This window comes from Typopeltis vanoorti, chromosome 19 (assembly GCF_054136105.1).
Source record: "Typopeltis vanoorti isolate ZY-2024b chromosome 19, IOZ_Tvanoo_1.0, whole genome shotgun sequence".
In the NCBI taxonomy this organism is placed as follows: domain Eukaryota; kingdom Metazoa; phylum Arthropoda; class Arachnida; order Uropygi; family Thelyphonidae; genus Typopeltis; species Typopeltis vanoorti.
The window spans coordinates 49832320-49856152 of record NC_143567.1 but is presented as its reverse complement, the minus strand read 5'-3'; the positions used below and the strand labels follow the sequence as shown (position 1 = coordinate 49856152).

General features: G+C 35.0%; 1 protein-coding gene across 1 annotated transcript in view; it reads left to right on the top strand.

Moving 5' to 3' along the window:
- The window catches only part of Dys (Dystrophin), a 923162-nt gene that overhangs the window by 745802 nt on the left and 153527 nt on the right, over positions 1-23833 (top strand). The window contains exon 52 of the mRNA XM_090409612.1: positions 15704-15876. Coding sequence (XP_090265738.1) covers positions 15704-15876 — 173 coding nt within the window. The remainder of the gene's footprint in view (positions 1-15703; positions 15877-23833) is intronic.

Genomic DNA, 23833 nt, shown 5'->3' with positions numbered 1-23833 from the left:
AGGTGTTGATGGAGTAAGTCTATCAGTTACACACTTCCTTTGTTTGGGTTTGGAACTTCACTGCGCTCCGAGTATTGAGTGGACCGTGAGTCGAGTGGCGTAAGAGAGCACTGACGTAAAAAAATACACACAAAAAAAAAGACATACGCGCACACACACATGCACAAGTGCCTAGTGTTTTGGTGTCCTCGCGCGACCAACTTTTCTCGGAAGGTCTGGGACAGCGCTCGCCGGCCCAAGTCGACACTTATACGGCTTGTACAAACAAATGATGCCTTTGGAAAGAATGAAGACACGGAACATCCAGAACGGTTAATTTTATCCCCCCCCCCCCCTTATAACGAGACGCGCGTTTGGATTATCGCTTTTTCGATGGTCTCCTTCGGGGTCAGTGTGGCTCGCAGATGCCGTCGAGCGAAGCACGTGTACATGCTGGGAAGTAGCTGAGATAGGAAGACGCAGTCTTGATACTGTTGGGTGTTAAAGGAGACAGATCCGTTGCCTTTTTATCTGTAGTTTATATATAGGGGCTCAGTACCGTCAGCTACACATGGGTTACGGCGTTTCTCATCCACGATCCTCCCAATACGGGAGGTACGCAACGAAAGGTGTAGTCGCACCTCTGGTCAGCAGATGACCATCAGAATGGCTTGCAAAGAGGAAGAAAAAACGATGATTCAATTGAGTGTGTCCATCCACGATGTGCTGAGGAGACTCGAAAAGGTAATCTGACTATTCTTGTGGATAGTAGAATGTGGCAGCTGGTAAAGTACAGTATTTACTTGCATTCTGATATTTTATAGCATAGTATTTATGCCTAACCGCTCTTCCGGTTAGGCATAAAATTACGAAATATCAGGTGGTGGTTAAATAAATTCATCTGACAGCGTGAAATGTGCATTTTTGTTTAAGAACGTTTATTTTTGTACTTACGCTATCTTTAACGTCATTAATTAATAGAGAGAATATTAGGATTATATCTTCAATTGGCAGAGTTTCGTAGAACAAGATAGGACTTTTTATTGTTATATTTGGAATCGAAGTCGTTTTAACTATCTTTCATTGATTATTACTTGTCCCATGTCTCAGTCGTTAATAATCATCTGAAGGAAAGTTATTTCGTTTTTCATTGATACAGTATTTACACTTTTCTGAATATTTGAAAGGAAAGCAATGAAACATTCGCTTTTTTTTTTCGACAAGTTTTTTTTATTTATGACTGGAGAAATAAATTATTTGCATATGCTTTCTAATTAATTTAGCCTTTTGTATTAATTGCCCCATTTGCCTCCTCCTTTAACGCGTTATTTGAGGCTCTGGACAATGTCATGCGAATGACCTTATGACAAAAAAAAAAAAAAAAAAAAAAAAAAAACATTTTTTTTTATCCATCATTGGATAACAATTCACGTGTTATTTGTCTTGTTATTTAGCTGTTAGATGAGGGGGGGGGGGAATGCTGTGATTATCAGCTTTATTGTCACCAAACAAAACCGAGATATCGTACATTTGCCCACATAGGGTATCTCGATAGCTATTTGTACCATTCATTTATGTTACGTTATATGCCATTGATGTTGTTATTTAGAACTGCACTAAGGTCGTAAGGCTTGTGTGTGTATTATGTCTGTTGATTTTGTGTGTTCTTCTGGTCGGTTTGTCTGTTTTGCACTGGGAAAAACCCTTCCGCCCCAGTATGAGACTAGATTTGAGTTTTCAGTTAAACTCAAAAGACTTCAGTTGAAAGATTAAAGGCCTGCTTCATTCTAATTGCATTTTCTCATGAGTATTTACTATGTTTTACGATTGCTAAGCTTTCGATGTAACTTGGTTAGACATAGCGGTTTTGAAAGTCGGCAGTCGTTTTCGTGAATTATATAAAAAGCAGTCGACAATGTTAATGGATGACAAGATAACTTGGTAGGACAGGAAGTGTAGTTAAACTAGTCCTAAATCTGTACTCTTACTTATTCACAGAAAACAATTAAAGAAAATATAATCTGAGAAGGCGTTCTGCTGAATGGCTTATTAGACATGACCTTGTATCCGCCATGAGCTGAAAATATCCTTTCCCGTGTAGCTGGCTCCGTACAATCATAAACATCCACGCAGTGCAGCTTGTTTGTGTTAGCTAACATAAGTCCCTTGTAGCCATACAGAACTGCAATCTGTTTTTCCTGAAAGCGAGCTATCATTTTTTTAATGCTGACTGATTAGGTGAAGAGTTCTTTCTTTTCACTATTGTTTCTCGTCGATCTCGCTGCCTGGATTCATAAGGCATTGGACAGACAAACAGACACTGTGTTCATGAAAAGATTTATTTTAATCCTTTGCTCCCTGAAAGAGTTGATTAGAAACGCGACTGTATTTGGTATCAGGTTTCGTTCTTAGGTTTAGCGTATCAGATTTCGTTTGCGGAATATGTAATTTTTAGTTTAGTTTATAGTAAAGGCCTTCAGTTTGTACAGATCTATGATGCGCGCTCACTGACTACAAATTTGATTTCCATCTTTTCTGAAAGATCATCGGATATCACTCGTATTTAGAGGAAGAAGAGTGACGGAAGAAAGAAAAGAAAACAGAATCACGAGATACTTGACCACTAGTAGACAAGTTGGAGGTTAAAAGCCATACATATGCACACTCGTGCGGTGGACTGTCATAAACCATGCACCTAAATTTTGTCACACATGGTGAACCATAACACGAAGTGTTTTCATATTTCCGTTTTTTATGAATTATATTTATTGTATAATAGAACCCATGAAAATGGATTCTATATGTAATCCTGTAAGAGGATACGATATAACCAGCTGGTTATCCTGGTTGGGCTCCATTCAATCGGTAGATTATGTCTCTTCGATGCATAAGTGATGCCAGTACTACTTATAAAATATGTTTACAATGCCATGAAAAATTTTGTCAGTAGAAATAAACATTGCGAAACCTATTTGACAATTAACTTTTGTGATTATGGGTTGACTTTTCTTTCTGGGCGGACTGTCTTATTCGAAAAGTATTGCATTTCATAATGTCTAATTGTTAATGTAAAATAGCTCTTTCGTATGTTGCAATACTAGATTGCTAATTGAAAATTCGGCATCGATAACTTCATTATGTATTCTTAGCTTAGGGCATGGAGCCTCCGTATCTCAGTCGGTATAGACGAAGTTCTTGAGTCGAAAGACCTGTGTTCGACTCCCGTCTGTGACTCGAGAAACCTTTTATCAGGTCTTTTCGATTAAAGGTGAATCCCTCAAAATGGAAGACGGACCCTTTACCACAAATCTACAGGCATAGAATACTTTGAAGAATGATGGTAGCCTGCACTCCCCCCCCCCCCAGCTAAGAAGTAGTAACTTAGCTGTGTGTGGGGGGGGGGGAGTTAGTGCAGGCCATGAAGATATTTTCATTTTGGTGCCTCTTTCTTAGGCAGAAGAAATATTGATAGCAAGAATATTGATCCTATTCTCTTTCCTACATCCTTTCAAGGACAACAGCTTAGATCATAGTAGGATTAAGTAAACGCATTTTTTAACAGTAACATTTCTTCCTCTCCCTCAAAATCGTTTACTGTTATCCAGCGCGACATCATGACTTCCCCAAAATGTCCATTAAGAGGTTCAAGTCATAATCTCTCCTTTGCCTTCGTTTTGCACCTACTCAAGTCAGAGCCAAGTTTTAGGCTAAAAATTCTAAGAGCAGTTGAGTTCAGCTAGTTCGAAAATGAGGAAGCTGTTAGCTCCTGTGAGACACAATAAGTAATTTCTAGGTATATCGCATAGGCTATTTATAACATAAGTATTAAATACTTATTACAGTACTTATGTTATAAATAGTTATTGCCATCATCAAGAGTAGGACAAAGAAAAATACTTCATTTCCCAAATTGGTCGTCGAATTAAATATGAAAGAACATGATATAGAGATAAAGACTTAGAACGTGAGAGCAGGCAGAAGGTTGTCATTGATCAATTCCACAGTGTTGCTTGAGACACAGGATCACGTCAGCAATACTCATGAAGAGAAGCTAAACCGAAAATATCTTCATTTAGCTTCACGAAACATTACGTAAATCTCTAGATCGAATTAGCTAGTTATTAAGCAGCACAGTACGAAAGATATGATAAGTCAGTTTAAAAGAAAAACACTGATGCGAGTATAATATAAAAGAAATCTTTCGAGCCCTTTTCCTGAAAACACTATCTTACTATTTTGTTCAGTTTTACAGCGGTTACCGCTGCTGTAAAACTATAATACTCCTGAAACTAATCCATTGAATTATTTTAATAATTCAATGGATTAGTTTCAATAGTTATTCAAAAATTTCAATGGAGTTTTTTTAGTAACCAGTCCCTCGTCACCGTTTCTCTCAGTCTCACGTTTTGAGACACTTTTGAAACTTGTTTACGAATATAGTTTATATAATTGCAGACTCTACTATGAACTCTAAATAATGCAGACATATTTCGTAGTGTTGATGTAACGTTTGTTTATAATAAATTTAAACCAAGTTGAAATATCTTATAAATTTCACGTCTCCACTTTCGGAGCGAATGCGAATAAAATATAACATGAAAATTAGCTAGGAGCATACATTTTTTTTATATAATCTAAAGCTAAATATAAAATTTTCATATACAAAATATTACTGCAAATAGTTAATATCTTGTATTTCTATTGTCTGCGAATTTAAATTTTAAAATATATATAAATACGTTTAATTTTTAAAATCGTCAAAACTCTATTTGTTTGCCAGAATGGCTGTATGACAAGTAAACCATTTCAGCTAAGCAAAGAATTTTAAATATGTTTCTCTACATGTCGTTAAAAAGTTACTTTAAAAATCCACATCAACAATAAGCACGCCTCAGAAATCCGCTCGCATCCCTAAGAGTGGAGCACCCTCATTTTGGGTACCTCTAATCTAAACGAATAGTAAAGTAACATTAGTTTGTATAAGATTAATTTTTTGTTGCTCATTTAGTTGAAATTAGCATGAAAGACTATTTTGACCGTGGACTATCGAGGTAATGTGTGTGGACGTGATATTCGAAGCTCCTGATAAGATTGGATTTTTTTTTTTTTTAAATACCCGCCTGTAACGAACTACAGTACAATAATTTGGAGTATATTATGAAGGAATATCATAAAAATCAATGTCATATTGAGATCGTTTCATCACATAGAAACTTGTGGTAAAAATTAATCTTTCTGGCAGTTCTCCCTCCGGCTTTCCGAGTCTTGATTGGAATGGGATCTTCCTCGTGATGATATCTACATATTAAGCTATAGATTCTGTTTTATTTTACCTTCAGCTGGATCTTAATATACGTTTCTAGGCAGTACGTAATTTATAACAATGAAAAGGGGAAAAAAAAAACATTGTTGATGACAAGGATCCAGAATGTTTTTGTTTTAAGCAAATTTTAGCAGCTTAATTTTTTTTTATATAAAAACATTAATTATGATAAAAGAGATGCGTGTAGATATGCACTGGGATATGTGTTTGCCAGAAGAGTTCCGTAGCAGAAGAAAAATCAAACTGTTACCGAAGAGCAAATCCTCTCTCTCTCTATGTATCTTTCTTTCTTTCTTTGAAAAAGAGAAAAATAAAAGCATCTGGTGGGAATTAAAGTGGCAAGGCAGAAAAAATATTGATAGCAAGAATATTGATCCTGTTCTCCTTCCTACATCCTTTCAAGGACAAATCTATAAGACGATGTAGGATTGTGATTGGTAAATCGTACATGTAACGAATGAGGAAGAGAATCAGTACGTCTGAATCAATTCCTTTTGGAGGAGCGCAACAGTAGAGACGCACTAATAAGCTGCACCCGAGCTCAAAATCTTAAGTCACTCATTTCAGACAAAGAAAATGTTATTGTATTATTTGGAGCCAACATTTAATTTCCCTAGCGAATATAGTGTGTATAAGATAAATGTTTGCAAATTATCTCAAATCTAATTAAGCTGAAACTGTGAGATAATCACAGACTAACTTAATTGCGCTTCGAGATCTAAGTATCATTAAAGAGATAGTGGCTTATAAAATTTAAGCTTATTGCAAGTTACTTATTCTTTTAACATTTTAAATTAGCTTGCCTGTCCATATTAACGCAGATATAACATAAACATACAGATATATTTCCCAACAGCGAGAATTTTGCCCATTATTAGTGAATTCGATGGTATAAAGCACTGTGTATAAAGTCTGTGTTTTTCGGTACATCTTTCATATCAGATAAATTAGGTATAGGTAATCTTTAATTGCATTAATGGACGAAATTCAATTTTGGTCCACATTGGACGTTTTGACCTGTGCCTTTAGAGTCCTTTTATATATATAATGACATTAATTAAAAATTACATATTCGAGTCTGGAAAGAAAAGTTCTCTTATTCTGGTTGGCCGAACAGTTAATATACCTACTCGCCGCTCAACAGGCTTGTGGGTGTTAATTCTTCATGTGTATGAATGTTTGTGTTTGTCTTTAGGTGGAGATGAACTTCATTGTTCGGTGCGACACCACCGTCCCTCTATATTGGAGGCTAAAAGCGGCTTATATATATATATATACAGTATATGTGTGTGTGTAGAAAGTATTTTACCTTGGATATAATAAATGTTAAAGATACCAAGCTATTTTAAACCTGGTTTTACTCCATTTCCCAAGTAAGCAAACAGACAAACGAGTCAAGTTTGCGCCTGCAAGTGTTGCAAGTCTAGCTGACCCTGCACGTAGTACAAGACTAAGGCAACTCATGGGAAAAGTAGAATAAGCTCTGATCACTAATCTTAATATTTACCCTTAATGCAAAGCACATCTCCTGAGGAGATGTATGATGCTTTGTATTAAAGGCAAGTAATGCTTTGTATTATTACTAAAATCTTGGTATTTCTAGCCTGGCTCCCACTGATGAGACCTCGATAAAGGTCGAAACCGGTCTGGGTAGTGGCCCCTTGCCTTTAATACAAAGCATCATACATCTCCTCCAGGAGATGTGCTTTGCATTAAGGGTAAATATTAAGATTAGTGATCAGAGCTTATTCTACTTTTACCATGAGTTGCCTTGGTCTTGCACTACGTGCAGGATCAGCTAGACTTGCAACACTTGCAGGCGCAAACTTGACTTGTTTGTCTGTTTGCTTACTTGGGAAATGGAGTAAAACCAGGTTTAAAATAGCTTGGTATCTTTAACATATATTAAAGAGGCTGAGTTACAGTCAGTAAAAGAATTACTTGGGACCAATAAATCCTTTATTATGTAGATTCTGGTAATTCAAAATAGTCGTATACTAGGATTCATATTGAAGTGTACAGAATCCAGCATTTTTAATCTATTTGATATGCTTCCACGCTGTTACCACCTACTTACTGTGTATGTGCCTATTGTACGCAAGCGTACAATAGACGCATACACAACATTTTGAATAAACAGAATTACACGATGCTGCATTTGCGTGCACCATGTTATTCTTTTACTATTTGTAAGTGAGTCTTTATATATATATTATGCGTCTTATGAGCCCTAAGAATTCCATTATAATAATTTAGAGTTCATTATAATAACGAATCGCGTTCCTCTAAAATTACGCAGCTGCTCTGCTGTTGGTGTTAACGCCATCACTGTCTTAACTCGGGTCATTTCTTTTGATGTCCCCTTAATTCGTTAACACATATGGGCTCAAAAATTTTTTAAAAAAATGAATCGAAAAATAATTTAAAATCAGAGTCAGTTGATCGAATACATTACTCTTTAGGATGTATATTTCTTCGCCTTCGACCAGTTAATATTTGAACATGGTTGGTGATGCATTTTTAAAATGATCAATCAGATTCACATCTTAATTGGTGCACATCAGATCTTTGATATTAGTAGTCTGGATTAGCGGGAATTATTAGTTAGTTGAGAAACATGACTTAAGAATTAGTTTCAGCAAGGAATAATAAGCGGTACAGTAAATTTCGTTGTCGAGATTCGGCTCATCCCATCTTTTCTAAATGGTTTCCCACTTTCTTGAGCTAATTGCCGTGCTGTCTCCATCTAAGACTTAGTTTGCCTGCAAAAAGACCTACCGTTCTTCCTCTCACACCGCGATTTGAACATAGGTCTCTTTCACAAGCTAGACGCAGCAACATTCCCTAATCTGTACAGAATCTTTCAGCTACTGGATTGGGGGAGGGGGATATAAGATTAAAAATCAATTTCAGTAGATAATAACGTATTCTTTTACAACAGAGTCCACATTTTCTGATCCCACGATCTGAAAAAATGTGTAAATTTATGCGACATATGTCAGAAGAGATAAGAGACCGAGTGAGATGAGTCTATGTTCACAAGATCACCAAGAGTCGGAAACGACTAGATGGCACATAATATCATCATGAATATCGCCAAGTTCAATCAGTAACTTGGGAGTCCAGAGCTTAACGTTAAGATAGATTAGGAGGCGATCTAGCGAGCAAAAGTAAATTTTCTTAACCAGTGATCTGCTTGGTGCCTTAAGCATCTTATGTATACTTGTATATCGTCTTAGGCAGTAAAATGTTAGAGCCAATATGCATATTCTATTTTCAAATGTCACTCCGGTAAAATACTGTTTATTTATTTTTATTATTTAATTATTTCTCGCGTTATGTTAATGACAAAAGTACGAGTAGCTTATTTAAGTGAAAACTTATGTGTTATGAAAGGTATAAATATCGCCAGCAAATTGATTCATTTGAATTAGGGATGTGGAGGAGACTATTAAGAATCCTATACTCTTGTTGTCCATAAAGGCGGAATGTTCATTGGAGGCATGATTGCTAAACAGAAGTTAATGTACGTTAGACATATTATGCGAGTAGATGAATCATTGGAAGAGGCATTGAGGAAGATTGAGGGCATGAGGAGAGGAAGACAGCGAAGCAAGTAGATCTACAACATAATGGAACTTGCTAACATGAATTTATAACTGCTGACAGAAGAAATAAGAGACCTAGTGAGATGAGTCTATGTTCACAAGATCACCAAGAGTCGGAAACGACTAGATAGCACATAATATCAGCATGAATATTGCCAAGTTCAAGCAGTATGTACGTAATAAATAAAAATATATTAACATAGGACAAACAATTCATTATAAACCTCATTTCTGATCGCCGGACCTAGAAATTGCAGAACCAAATTCTAGTGTGTTTATGTGTGCGTTGAAGGGAGAATTTATTTTGCTTCCTCGTCAGTGAATTGTTCGATTAATTTTCTGGGAACAACTTTGAAGAATTTCTCATGTCGAACTTTCTTTCAACGATACGTGACTCATCATCGTGTCACAGTAACTTAATTCAGGGCAGCTTTTGGGACTGGGAAAGTAAAGAGAACATTATACACCAGATAATCATTAATGGCCGCCCACCTACGTAGGTGTGCAACATAAGAGGAATAAACATGGCGTTAGTCATAGCATTAGTTATAATAAAGGGGTAATGATTCGTTTTTGCCACGCATTACAATATTATAAGGAATATTTCGAAGTTTATGTATTTCTTTTATGGAATACTGTAGTTTCCTTCTGTGCAGTAGATCTTACTGAAATAGTCAAAATATTAATTCAGATTATAATCGAAAGAAAAGAAGAAAGGTATATGCAGGTTTTTTATTCGTTTTGTTTCTTATTGTTCGATGTTCAGATAGATCAATCCCTCTGGATCTACCATTTTCTCAAATACATTATCGATTGGTAATTTTGACTTTTTTTTAAATTTTTTTTTATTTTTAGATTCATAAATATGTTGCATTTTCAATTTCTTCTGCGTTTATCTTCAGACGGTTGTAATTTTTGTATCTGATTATTCAGAAGCTCGAAAATACATACTGCTGTCAGGTAGAGTAATTTCTGAAAATAGAAACGCCTCATCAAGAGTTTGGAAGGATGATTATCCAGAAAATAGCAGCTTTTTGTCATCGTAAGCAGTAATGAGCACAGGGATGGCTTGAATAATGGACTGCAGAGTTCAGCTGAATAGCGTGATTATAGTTCAGTGTTGTAGTCCTAATGGACGAGGGATAAGAGTAATTTAAGTAATTGTTTACATAACTTGCTCTTTAGTTATAGGGCTGCACAGTAGAGATAATGTTGTTTGCAGAACGCTCCAGATTAATCATGAGAGGTTTATTTTTGAAACTGCATACTACTTTTATTTCAGAAAATTGAGAGAGCATATAAAAATGTTTCACGAAAATGTGAACGTAACTGAATACATCGGAAGAAATAGTTACAGTAACCTCTTTTTTATTATAATTATTATTATTTTTATTTTAAACTCGGTTTATTCCATCCGCAAGATGACTGGAGAACCTACAACTAACAGAAATAATATTCATGGTCTATAGCCCTAGTTTCTTCGGCTGCAATTACAGATTTTTAGATTACCTTTTATACTTGTGGAAGTCCAACAAGTTCGACACTTTTTTCGTTTTATTATAATACCGTCCACTAATGTTGCAAACCCCTTAACATTAAAGAGTGAGCTGAGGATAGGATAATCTTAGTTCAAATATGCCTTCCCCCCTTTTTTTAGTTCTTTTTTTTTTTTTTTTTTCCTATTTAAATGACTTTAGACTTCAGTAAGCAGAATGGCGGTGTCATATTACCCTTCTTATATGAATAAGTGTAAGTGAAGATCTTACACCACCTAAAAATGTTCACAAAACATGCTTCTCCTATTGGAATGCGAACCCACAGCATGCATGACTTGACTGTTGCAGGATAGTTTACTTGGTCTGTTTCTGTTTACCGGGTTTGGCCAGCAAGGCTGACGTTGAAGCGCAGTCAAAATTTATTTTATGTCAATGTATTATTATTTAGTCTTGAAGCAATATTTTTTCAAGGAATTAAAGAGCGTGGGAAATGGTAATAATGGTTTCCACTTAATGACTAAGGATTTGATACTGTTTAATACTTGTCAAAATGACCTTGAAGAGTCACCAGGCGATACATCTTATTGGGTGTTGTCTTTGTAGATTTTAATTAGGTAGTAGTGCCTCCTCTTTTTTTTTTTTTTTTTTTTTTTTTTTTTTTTTACTCCCTCGCTTGCAGTGTTATGGGACTATAAAGTTATGGAAGTATTGTATGAAGTTAAATCTATGTTCTGAGCAAGGATTGATTCCATATTTTCCGGCTGGTAAAGGTAATTTTGAACACAGGGGAGAGAGTATCTTCTTAATTACCTATCGCACTAACTAATATTTTATACTGTGTTAGTGTGTGTGTGTGCGCGCGCGCAATATATCGTATGTAAGCAGTATCTTTATTAATAACAAACTAAGCCAGTGAAGTCTTTTTTTTCTGGGATCAGATAAATATATCGAATATTAGCAGCAGTGGCAGATTGCCAAATAGGCAGAGTAGGCACCGGCCTGTGTGTCCCACGCCGGACACACAGGCCGGTGTGTCCGGCGTGGGACACACGGTCTCTATTTAGAGACCCCGCGACAACGGATCAAAATAATATTGATTTGATCTTGAAATAAAATTACAATTCAAGTTTTCTTAAGTTGTTTCCAAAAGATAGAAAAAAATGAATTAACTCAAGGAAACGAAAACTTTACAATAATGTTATCCCACTAGAGCGCGCCCACGAGAAACCTCCAGAAATGAAGTTTTGTTTGTTTATTAAAATTAAAAATTCCTTACCTTTTGTTTTGTAATATTGTTTAATAATATTTAATATTTATTGCTTAATAACATTGATAATTGTTAATGTTTGTTTTGTGTAATAAAATTGGTTTATTAAAATTGTTGGTTGGTAAAATTAAAAGCGTATTAGGAGATAATTTGCGAGGGGGCCCTACGAGATTTTGACTGCCTAGGGGCCTCCACAGAGTTTAATCTGGCACTGATTAGCAGTATTAGTCCTTCATTAGAAATCCTTGCAAGTTAGACAATCAAAAGATTGACTGCAGTAAATCTGAAACAAAAGTTTTGAGTGAATGAAATAGTTATATTTAACTTTTGAAACTTATATTTAAATCATAGCGTGTCAGCTGAAGTTGCATAGCAGTTTGTGGAGAGAGAGAAGTTTTTTTTAATAGCATAGTTGAGAATAAAGGAAGAATCATCAGAATATCAAGGGAGGGGGGCAGTTGATAAAAAAAGAAGTTTAGTCAGAATATTAAAATAGGTTCGTATAGAAGAAATTAAATTACACAGAGATAGGGATAATTGAGGTTGTTGGTATTTTGTTTCCTTCATTAACAGAATTATTTATACTCATTTGTAATCAGAACACACACAATTTACAAACAGAAAATACTGTCTGTTGGTGGTAGATGGCGTTAATGGTGGTTGTGTGTGGTAGGAAAATTAAGTAGCAGGGGAGATAATTAGATGTGTGTTGCGGAGTGGAGTAGGGTGCCCACTCTCAATGGGTCCTAGACTCCTTGGAGGTGTCACATAATAATAATAATATAAATAACTCTGTAAATGGGGGATTGCCTGTTAAAGGAAATTCATGCACAGCCACTGGCTGTGTGATTTAGTTGGACAACGAATTTCTTCACCTAGTGTCAGACAACTGTCCCACTTATTGGAGGCCTGAAGTGGCTTGAGAAAGTTCCATGTTTGGTCTCTAGAACAGAGTTTCTGGACCATGTAAAATTAAATAAAAAAATTACAAATATATATATATAATTGACAAAAACGAAAAAAAAAAAAAACCTTAGCCCACCTACAGTACAAGTGTACTGTAGGTTTAGTAATAACCTTTCGTGGGTAGTAACCACAGGAAAAAAAAAATCCTTTTTTCATTTCCTTCTACCAACCTACTTACATTTCTGACTATCCTTCTTTCTACAACTCCCCTCTCCTAGTCATATTATGAGTACAGTTTCTTTTATTCTCAGCCCATGAACAACTTCTTTCCACAAACAGCTATGAACTTCACATCAAGGTTTAAATATGAGTTGGAACGAGTCTCCAGTTTGGGCCTTGATACACTGGGAGCACTACTTTAAATATGATATCTCTATTCAGGTCTTGATAAATTCCTACTCACCATGAAAAAATGCACTCGCTGAAGACCTTCCCCCCATTTATTTAATGATAAGTTAATGGTGCTGTATTGCAGAACCATTAAAAAGATAATGGAATTTCTTCTTCTTTTAATGGAATATTCCATTAAAACAAATCAATAAATAATAAGAATAGGAAGAACAGTAAAAACATCGATTTTTTGTAAAATATAATTTGTTAAATTAATTTTTGTTACTAGAATGGCCTTTTATATTATGTATATTCTTCTGTATTTTCTTAAAATTAAAAAAAAAGTTTTGTTAGCATGGTATTAAATAAGAAAAGTTAATGCTGTAAATAACTTTGAATCCAATAAATATTTGGTAATCTCTCTCTCTCTCTTTCACACACACACACACACACACACACACACACACACACACACACACACACACACACACAAAGAGAGAGAGAGAGTATTCAACTTAGCATGGTATTAAATAAGAAAAGTTAATGCTGTAAATAACTTTGAATCCAATAAATATTTGGTAATCCTTAATTTTATGTTTTTAAAGAGTTTCTTTTGGTGGGTTCATATTCCTGCTTAATTGTTTAGGAACAGTTAAGCAGGAATCTGTTTTAGAAAAAATTATTCTTAAACCGCATTAATTCACTGTACCCAAGCTGCCATGAAAATAGACAGAAATGCTGATAACATCACCTATTCTCAATGGAGAAATATTATTGTATGGGCACCTTCATAGGGTCCAAAGACTTATTGCAGGAAACCCAAACTATCCACACAATCTATCATACCTCTCCTTGAACCGAGTAACACACAAAGCATTCACAACTGACTCTGGAACCTATTCCACTCATTCACAACTCTATGCAAGCAAAAAATCTAGTCTTCACACTCCCTATTAATCACACCTTTATTCAACTTCCAGGGATGACCTCTTGTTCTGGTCCCCCTCCAGCAAAGTGCTGAAAAATTTCCCATTCATCAATCCTGAAAAATTTTACCCTGCAAAATATTTCAGCTATTTTGGCACAGTAAAGGTGGCAAATTAAATACAGAAATAATAGAATAAGCAAAGTTGTATGGCGTAGAGATGGTTGAATAAATTTATATTGTTGTTTTGTAAAATATAATTTGTTACATTAAATTTAATTTTTTGTTACTAGAAAATATATTATGCATAAATTTATGCATAATATAAAATATTGTTGAATTAATAAATTTATATCTTTTTATATTGAATAAATATAAAATATTTAAATTTGAATATTTAATTTATATCTTTTAATAAAAGAGAAATTTGCCAAAACACCAGCAGTATACAAGACAGTGTCCAAACTAAATTTAACTTATGGGTTGGAGAGTTGGGTTAGAAATAAAACAATTTATCACAGATTATGGACTGCAGATATGAGAGTTTTGATAAAAATTGGGAGTAAACAGATGGCATCAACAGTAGCATCATATTAAAAATGAAAGTATTAGGAAGAAAATTGATATTGTTATCATTCAAGAATGAGCAAATAGAGGTAGTCTAAGGTGGTATGGCCACTTAAACAAAATCTGAGAGGAAAGGTTATCAAAACAGGTGTTTGGTGCCAAAATGACAGGAATAAAGCTGACAGGAAGACTAAGATCTTGGTGCTTTGATGCACTTAGGAGTGATCCAGAACACCAAAGTATAATATCTCATTGTATTGGTATCCTGATAAATAGAGCATTAATTTGGAGGAAAAGTGTTGATAGGAGATTAATAATAATGTAAACTTAATTCCTGATATGTATCCTCAAGGGTACATATCAGGAATTTGATGGTGATGGTGTCATGTTTCTGTCTTATCTGTTTTACAGGTTATTTTGAAAGATTGACGATGAAACTGATATTTAAAGTTCATTGATTGACTCCTAATACTTTTTTTTTGATCATATTGAATGGGCTCTGTGCAATTATGCTTTAATTCCATTAGAATTTTGTACTGGATAGTGGTGGCCAGCACTGTAGATGTCTGGTGGTTATTGATTTCCTGTGATCATAAAGTACAAGGACTATCTGGTTGTCTTAACACTAGAAACATGTTGACCATTCTGCTTGCTTCAAAAGATTTATTAGTTGCAACAACCAGATGACTCCTCATACTTTATCCTCTTTAAGAAGTAGCAGTATATCACAATGCCTCCAGTAATCATCCAGTTAAAATATTACTCTGCAAACCCTATTCCTTATGCTCTGCTAGTGGCCTTTTCAAAAATAATTAGAATTTATAAAAATAATATTTATCAACAATGAATACCAAACTTTGACTTCGTGAACTAATTTATACTCTGCCTACAAGCATGATATCAAATATTCATTCATGGGTAAGGACTGTTCACTTGAATGCGAGTTAGTCAGTCTCGTATAGAAATGATGGTTTCTCTTTTATGTCTTTTCTCCTCGGAAGCAAATAACAGCTGAAGAACACATGTAATAAGGTAGATATAGTTTGCTGTCTGATTTTTTACACATTTTTATATTATCATTATAATATAATGATAATATAAAACTGTGCCTTAATAATCTCTGAAATATATAATCAGATTCTCTCTGTGCGATTTATTATATTTTGAGCTAAATATTTTGCAGAATACGAATTTTGAGAAATGTTCAATACATATTAATTTTTTTTTCTTTATTTTCACCAGGATCTTCAGCGTGAAATTGAATCACAACGTGATTTACATTTAACCTTAAATGAACGCAGTAGTCAATTACTCCAAAGTTTAGAAAGTCAAGAAGATGCCTTACTTCTGCGGAGAAAATTAGAAGAAATGAACCAGAGGTGGAATGCTCTTCGTCTTAAGACTGTTTCACTCAGGTATCTTTCATTTAAATTTGAATTTGCTTAAATAACTGCTTCTTATCTTTCCAGCAGATTTGATACTGGTTCAAATTTATCATGGGCATGGACGTTTGGATTATCTTTAGGTAGAAAATGAATTTCATCATCCAGCATGAGGCCACTGCTCTGTTTATTGGAGGCCTGAAGTGGCTTGAAAAAGTTCCATGTTTAGTCTCTAGAGCACGGTTCTGAACCATGTACAAAATAAAAAAACGTGTGTGTGTGTGTATATATATATGTGTGTGTGTGTGTGTGTGTGTGTGTATATATATATATAATTAACGAAAAATATAGAAATAAAGCTTAGCACACTCACAATATGAATATACTATAGTGTTATATATTTATTTTATGTGATTTATACTTAAAGAGTTTGTTACTTGATTATATCCTATCTTATTCAAAACCTTATTCACTTAAAATCCTACCGGCTGTTCTGTTGTTATATTGTTGTTTCTCTCTATTTCCTTATTTTTATATTCTTCATTAACCTCTATTATCTTTTCTTGTATGTAGCCTAACCAGATTCTACCTAGGGATATTTCCTTTTCAGATACTGGCAAATTTGTATTTATACTGTGCCAGTCAGTATCCTATAACAGGAATTTATTCAAGTTCAGGGAAATATTCCTAGATTCATTGGCATACACTTTAACACACACTTAAATAGATATTGGTACTTTGCAGTCGTGACCAATGATCTATTACTTAAACATATATATCTAAAATTTCTCCAGCTATGGTTCTAATTTTATAAGTGGTAATTTGATATCTCGAATTCAGGCATGACTCAGGCATATGCAATACATGTTTATTGGAACTAAATGACAGTTACAACTAAATTGAATCAAATTACTAAAACTTCTAAATCTCTTGCTAAGTTAAATCTCACGCTAAGATAATTAAACAATTCTAAATTAATCAAGTTCACCTGGACAGATCAAATTGTTAATCACACAGAACAATAGAAAGCAATGACAATATTACACTAAATTAAAATTCTCTCATGCATGCTATTCATGGAGTACATACTATACAACTTGTTGCTTTCTCAGTTAAGGTTATCTACTAAATAAAATACACTTATTACTTCAGTCACATAAAATTAGATTTGTTCCTGACAATTCCTTGTCCAACAGAATTTGCTGTCTCAAATACGAAATCTTATCTAAGTTGTCTAAAGGATTGTCCACATTACTTAATCAAACATAAATTTCAATCTTCTATCACTTCCGTAACATATAACAAAGATCTCTACGTTACCCAGTTCTTGCTGAAGGTCTATTAACTACCACGTGTTGTTCTGGTCATCCTTCGATCGGCTATCTCAGTACCTGGCTTTTGGCTATGCCGTCCTTTCTACTGCTGCTGGACTCGAACTATTTTCTTTCATGACTGGGGACTATCTCCACTCCTTTCCGATGGGACATCCAGCAACTGGCACGATTTCTGCATAGAATGATGGTTCGCATACAGCTCCGCGTGGAATCTTGTTCAGCATAATCTGGAAAATGGTTCGCTGTCCGACATCATAGAACCCCTGGCTCATCCTTTCTCTGACCACCGGTTAAGAATTCTCGAGATGAAATCCAAAACAAAAAGCCTTGCAATATGGTGCGCATTGCCTTATATTCTATGTTCTAGTGCCCTCTTTTTGCTGTATCCTTTTTTTTTGCACGACCCTTAGTTTTAATGCCCTTAAGATGATCCTTACTCTCCCTATTGCTGTTAGGTGCTATCTTCGAGGAAAGTGCGCTTGTGTTATTTTCCACATACACTGTAACCTCCGGCGTTACGACCGATATGTGCATTTCAGACACGACCTTTGCACTGTTACTCATTACCTGTCTGGCGACTTACGTTATTTGAGATAGCTTAATAGGACACAAATTTAAGCTAATATTTCTTTTACATAGAATCATTTATCTGACATAATTCTCTAGTTTAGTTTTCCGTTTTTGACCACAAATATTTCTAATACAATTCACATATTAATATGCATTCTCTTATAAAACAAACAAGGTCTTATTACTTTATGCTGGTGTTCAGGTATTATCTCAAATTAGCTAAAATTTTCATGTAGATTCTGAATGAACAACTTCTTAGAAAATCCTCCATTCAGGATCTAATAATAGGCTTCCCAAAACCACCTTTCATTGGTGGATGTCACATTTAAAACAAATAAAAAACAAAGTGAGTTTTTCACCGGTACTCACTTTGGAATTCAGTTTGACCTCTATAGAACGATTTTTCACTTAGTTAAAAAGTAAATTATAATTGACAAAAAATTAGATTCTTGTTTAATTCTTTATCCAAGTGTAAACAAACAAGGCTTGTCCATGAAGTATCTTGACAACTAGCTGCTGTTGACTTCATATCAATCACCTTAGTATCCCATAATGCAAAGCATACTTCTTTTCCCATAATACATAGCAATACACATGTCTAAAAGGATATATACTTTACACGAAGTAACAGTGGAAGCTGTAAAATCTGTTCAGACCTCCATAACCTTGGTTGCTTGAGAAAGGTTTATGTATATATGGGTGGTGTGTTCATATACTGAGTCTAATACTTTTTCACCTGGCTAAAATATTTCATCCATCTAATATCAGGATCAATTGGACTCCTCTTAATATTTCATCATACTCGTTATACAAAATCACCCGAGGAAATCAGAAATCTTATATATAGGTGGTCATAAAATAACTTTCCCTCTTTGGAGCCATCTGTAGCTAAATCCAATAAATGGAATGAGACCAAATTTTATATTGAGACTTTTGAAGGCATGGGGAGATGATTTCTGCAAAAAAAAGATTTAGTACCAAAAGTCACCGATAGGGGAAAGTTTGGCACTGGTGTAGCCAAAAGCAGTCAGATATTTGCAGTAAATGCAGGTAAAAAGGATTATGAAATTTTACTGTGCGTACATGACAGCAGCATCACCAATTCAACTTAAAAAGGGATTGGGAACGTTCAGGCAGTTATTCAAATGACTGATGAATTGTGCTCAATATGCGTCCTATCTTGCCTCGGCATGCTTTACTTGTTAAGTTGTTTTACCTTAGATGGTGCAATGCTGTAGCAGCCCTTCAGGAATTTAGAAGGCTTTATAACCTGCATACAGGTCCTATGTCAGCTGTAGCACTGAGCTATGATTAAGAAGTTTGAAGAAACTGGATCACTAGGAGTTAGACCTGGTAGAGGATGGAAAGCAATGCAAGAAGAGACAGTAACAGACGTTGCTACTGCAGTGTTCAATGACACAGGGACCAGTACTGGTCCAAGCACTCATGCCATAGCTCGCAAACTTGATATGGCTTATGGTACAGTATGGAAAATCTTACAGAATATGCTTCACTTCTATCTGTATAAGTTCAGTCATATGCAAACACCAACTACTGCAGATTATGATAAGTGCATGACCTTCGTGCTAGCGTTTCTTATCCAAATGGAGGTCGACAATGACTGGAGAATATTCTGGAGAATATTGTGGGGGATGAGGCTCGTTTTCGGAATTTTCGGCTCAGCTAGTGCCAAAACTCCCCCTATCTGCAACTTTTGGTACTAAATCTTTTTTTCATGGAAATCATCTCCTCATGCCTTCAAAAGTCTCAATATAAAATTTGGTCTTGTTCCATTTATTGGTTTTAGCTATAGATGCCTCCAAAGAGGGAAAGTTATTTTATGGTCACCCTGTTTAATAGCCAATGTCTGTATCATTGATAGAACTGGGTCAGCAGAAAATAAAGCTTCAAAGAAAAGGAAATGTGTACTGCTATACCAGACACCCATTCAGTATGGATGCATTTCAATAACATCAGTAACTGGATGGGTGCCTGGTATAGCAGTTCACAACTGGAATCAAGTCCTTTCATCCAGTTTTGCAGTATCTTTATCATAGTAGGTATCAGTGATGACCCATGAAGTTTTAATCTACAGATTTATTTATTAATAAATTGGTTACTGATTAGGAAAAAAATAATTTTTTAAAAATTATTTTGTATAGGCAACACCCCCACTTAAAACTTCACGGGCCACCACTGATAGGTATTTAAATTTAAAAACATGACACATGAGCAAGTTAATATATTTAGAATGTAAAATGAAAATGCTTTCTTTTAAAAAAATTCAGATAATAATAATTTAAACTTCTTTGTATGTTAATTATTACAAAATATCATATTCTGATTTACTTTCCATCGAATGGAAGAAGAATCCATCACATTATTCAATAAACTTGACAGAGTTTTGCTTTGTAAATTGAATATTTTTCTTTTTTTTTTTTTTTTAATTGTTTATGTGAAACAATAATTCTTACATATTATTACTACAGGGTGGTCCATAAGTCATGAAGGGGTTTAAAATGTGAATAACTCACAACTAATAAAAAAATCTCCAGGTTCTATATTTCATCATCATCAAATTCCTGCCACGTACCCTCAAGGGGTGTACAGAATATTTCATTATAACAAAAAAAAGAATAAAAATAATTAATAAATAAAACAGTCATTAAATGTTGAAACCCGGGGTTTCAACATTTAATGTTGCTTCATGACCTATGAGCCACCCTATCATTCCAGAAGAAATTTTGCATCTGCTTCTGTCAAGTCATTCCATTCATGCACTTTTTTTTTAAGCAAATCATTGAACTGCTCCTTATGAGTGTTTCGCTGCATTCCTTTTCACTATTTTAATCACTATCTTCCTTATTCTTCCAGGTAATCAGGGCAACCAGATCTCTGCACATTATTTCATGATAATATCAAAGCCTTATGAAACAGAACAGCAGAACATTACACCCTTCAATTGGAAAGGACCTGGGTTTGATTCTTGTCATGACGAAGGGAATATGGACTTTTTCAATTGATGGTGAGTTAGCTGATCTCATGCAGGTGTAGTAGGGTTTTTCCTCCCCGAAACTACGGTTTTTCATCCCCCATACAGACAAATCGGCCTTCAGAATACACACAATTTACAGACAAAAAAATACTGTTGGTGGTGGTGATGATAGGCAGTACATGGTGCTGATAGTAGTAGTAGTAGTGGAGAGGATGAGATGTATTTAGTGAAATAGAGTGCCCTCCCAAGATGAGTTCTTGGACTCCCTTGAGGTGTCACATAATAGTAATAATATAATATATTTACTTCTCAGTGTGTTCTTCAACATCCCAGTAGCCCTGTGAGATATATTACTCACTCTGCAGGTGTCCTTTGAACCTCAAATCTTCTACCATTATTTCTCATATCTTTAGACTTATTAGTTGCATGCAGTTCATTTCCATCAGTGCAATGCACAAATTGTAGTCATTCAGTGTGGCAAAGTGTAAGGTTATGCACATCACATCCCACTATACATAACCTTCCATGTTGCCACATTGAGCTTGGTAATCATTATCCCTTGCCCAAACTGCCAGTCTATTTAAATCACCCTACAGAATATTTGCATCCCCTTTGTTGACTGTTGTCCTCACCAGTTTAACATTATTAGTAAGCAACTGGACATTGCTTTCAAATCATTAATGATTAATATTCACATTAAATTAGATTATTTAAATTATTAAAATAATTAAACAACTAAATTAACTGCCTTTTCCTTGATCCTACTTTTTGATTGCTATCCATCAGCCATTCTTCTTATTCATGACCTCCATTTTCATATCAATTCCTGTTTCAGTTTATGTACGAGTACTATGTGTTATCAAGCAGTATCATTATGTAGCTATTTCCATTTATTCAACTAAGAACTGTTATCTTTATTATAGAAAATAATAAATTAGTACTGCAAGGTCTATTCTTTACAAAGTTGTTCCCCCCCCCCCCAAATAAAGTATCATATTCCAATCCACATATTCCTGTATTCTATCCTTAACTAACTTTTCCAGTATTTTAACCAGCACTCCTCTGCCAGTTCTCATTCACCTTCTTGTAACACTGGCTGTGAGACCCTATCCAATTCCATGGTTGTATTCACACTGAGATTTCATAGTATCCTAAGCACTTCTAGTTTATTTATCTATCTCTATTCTACATTGGTCCTCCTAAGATCAGTCACTGCGTTATCTCCACATGAATGATCCACCTTTAGAAAATGACTTAGAACTTCAACTCATAATAAACTCAGAACAAAATAAATAAATTATTTATTTATTGAGTGTAAAATATTTTGCTGGTTTGAAATCCAAGGCACCCTCTAATAGCCAAATAAAAAATAGTTAATTCAGAGAAAACAAGCTGAATATGTCTTAGAAGGATTGTCTTCTAGGCCTTAGGCAAATTAATGCATAATAAATTATGCTTGCCAAGAAATTATATTATTGTTTAATCCTTTATCCAAGTGTAAGCAAACTAAGTCAGGATACTAAGGTAATTGATGTGCAGTCATCAGCCACTATATACAAGTATCCTGGTCATGAAGGTATCCTGTAATGCAAAGCATGCATCCTTTTTGATACTGAAAGAATGTGTGTTTTGCATTATGGGTTATATAATAGTTTCTATAAATTAAGAAACAAAGAGAAAAATCACGAAAACTTAAAAACTGTATGTTGAATTTTTATGCAATTTGCTGAAAAGTAGTATAAAGGATTAAACAATAATATAATTTCTTGGCAAAGAAATTGTGGGTCTGGGTGTTTCTTTCATCAACTTTTGTGAGTGAAAGAAACACTTACGAAAGTTGTAAATAAATAGTTTATTTCCTCTGACAAAATAGATACATGAAGATGATGGTCAAAAACAAGACATCAAAATAAGATTGTCAAAGTGCCTCAATATGGAATGTGGTCACCCTCACAGCAATACAGTACTCACAACTATGCTTCATACTCTTTATAATGGTGTCCAGGAGCTTAATAACAACTGTTGCTCCTGCAAAGCTCTTCTAAGTCATTCAAGGTTTTGGAGAGAGAGAGAGAGGAGGAGGATTGAGAGCAGCAACTTATCTACCTAGAGCATCCCAGACATGCTCAATAGGATTAAGGTCAGGAGACCTGGTTGGATAGTCCACACATACTAGAATCTCTTCTTCAAGATGTTGGTCCATGAACTTCACTCGATAAGGACAAGTATTATTGTCTTGTAGGATAAATGTCTCCCTCTTGCAGCATTCATCCTTCTGCTAGGAAGGACATACAGGTTGGTGCATCCACCCAACAAGATGCTTCCCCAAATCATCACACCACCTCTATCATTAGTGTCCCTTTTGCAGATATTAGAGGGATGATAATGTGTCCCTAGTTCTTTCTGGATCAGAACACCCTGGTATCATCTTGTAGAAATCGGGACTCGTCTGTAAACAACACCAATCCACCATTGGTCTTAGGTCCAGTTGACATGGAGTCTGGTCCATTTCAAATGTTCTCTCATGTAGCGTGGGGATAGAGGCATGCAGACTACTGGTATACAGACCTAGAGTCACCTAGCATATAGACAACCTGTTGATATCAGGTCAGATCATAGCTGATTTGTGGTAGCACTCCAGTTTCAGCAAGCAGATAATTGGAGATATCGGTCACCTACTATGGTTGTAGTCTGTGACCTTCCTTCACTGTATTCCTCCAAAATGTCCGATTTTATGCTGTGGCTCATTTGCATATACTTCTAACAGCACTACTCATCTGTATATGATAACCAGACCCAGCATCACTTTTTACATAATGTAACTGACTTTCTTATGTTTTTTTTCTTTTTCTCCTTGAGTTATTTTCTCTTGGATTCTTAATTTATGGAAACTAGTTTATTTTAATGCATTATGGGTTATATAATATAAGTATAATTTACCAAATAACTAAGTGGAAATCTTTTTACATCTGTAAATTAATGCAGCAATACTTATTAAGGTTAGGGGTGTATATCATAGCTGATGTTGATTCTAAAAATACTCTGTCAGACTTGTAGTGTCTGACAGAGCGTAGCACAGGTGTATTCTTCC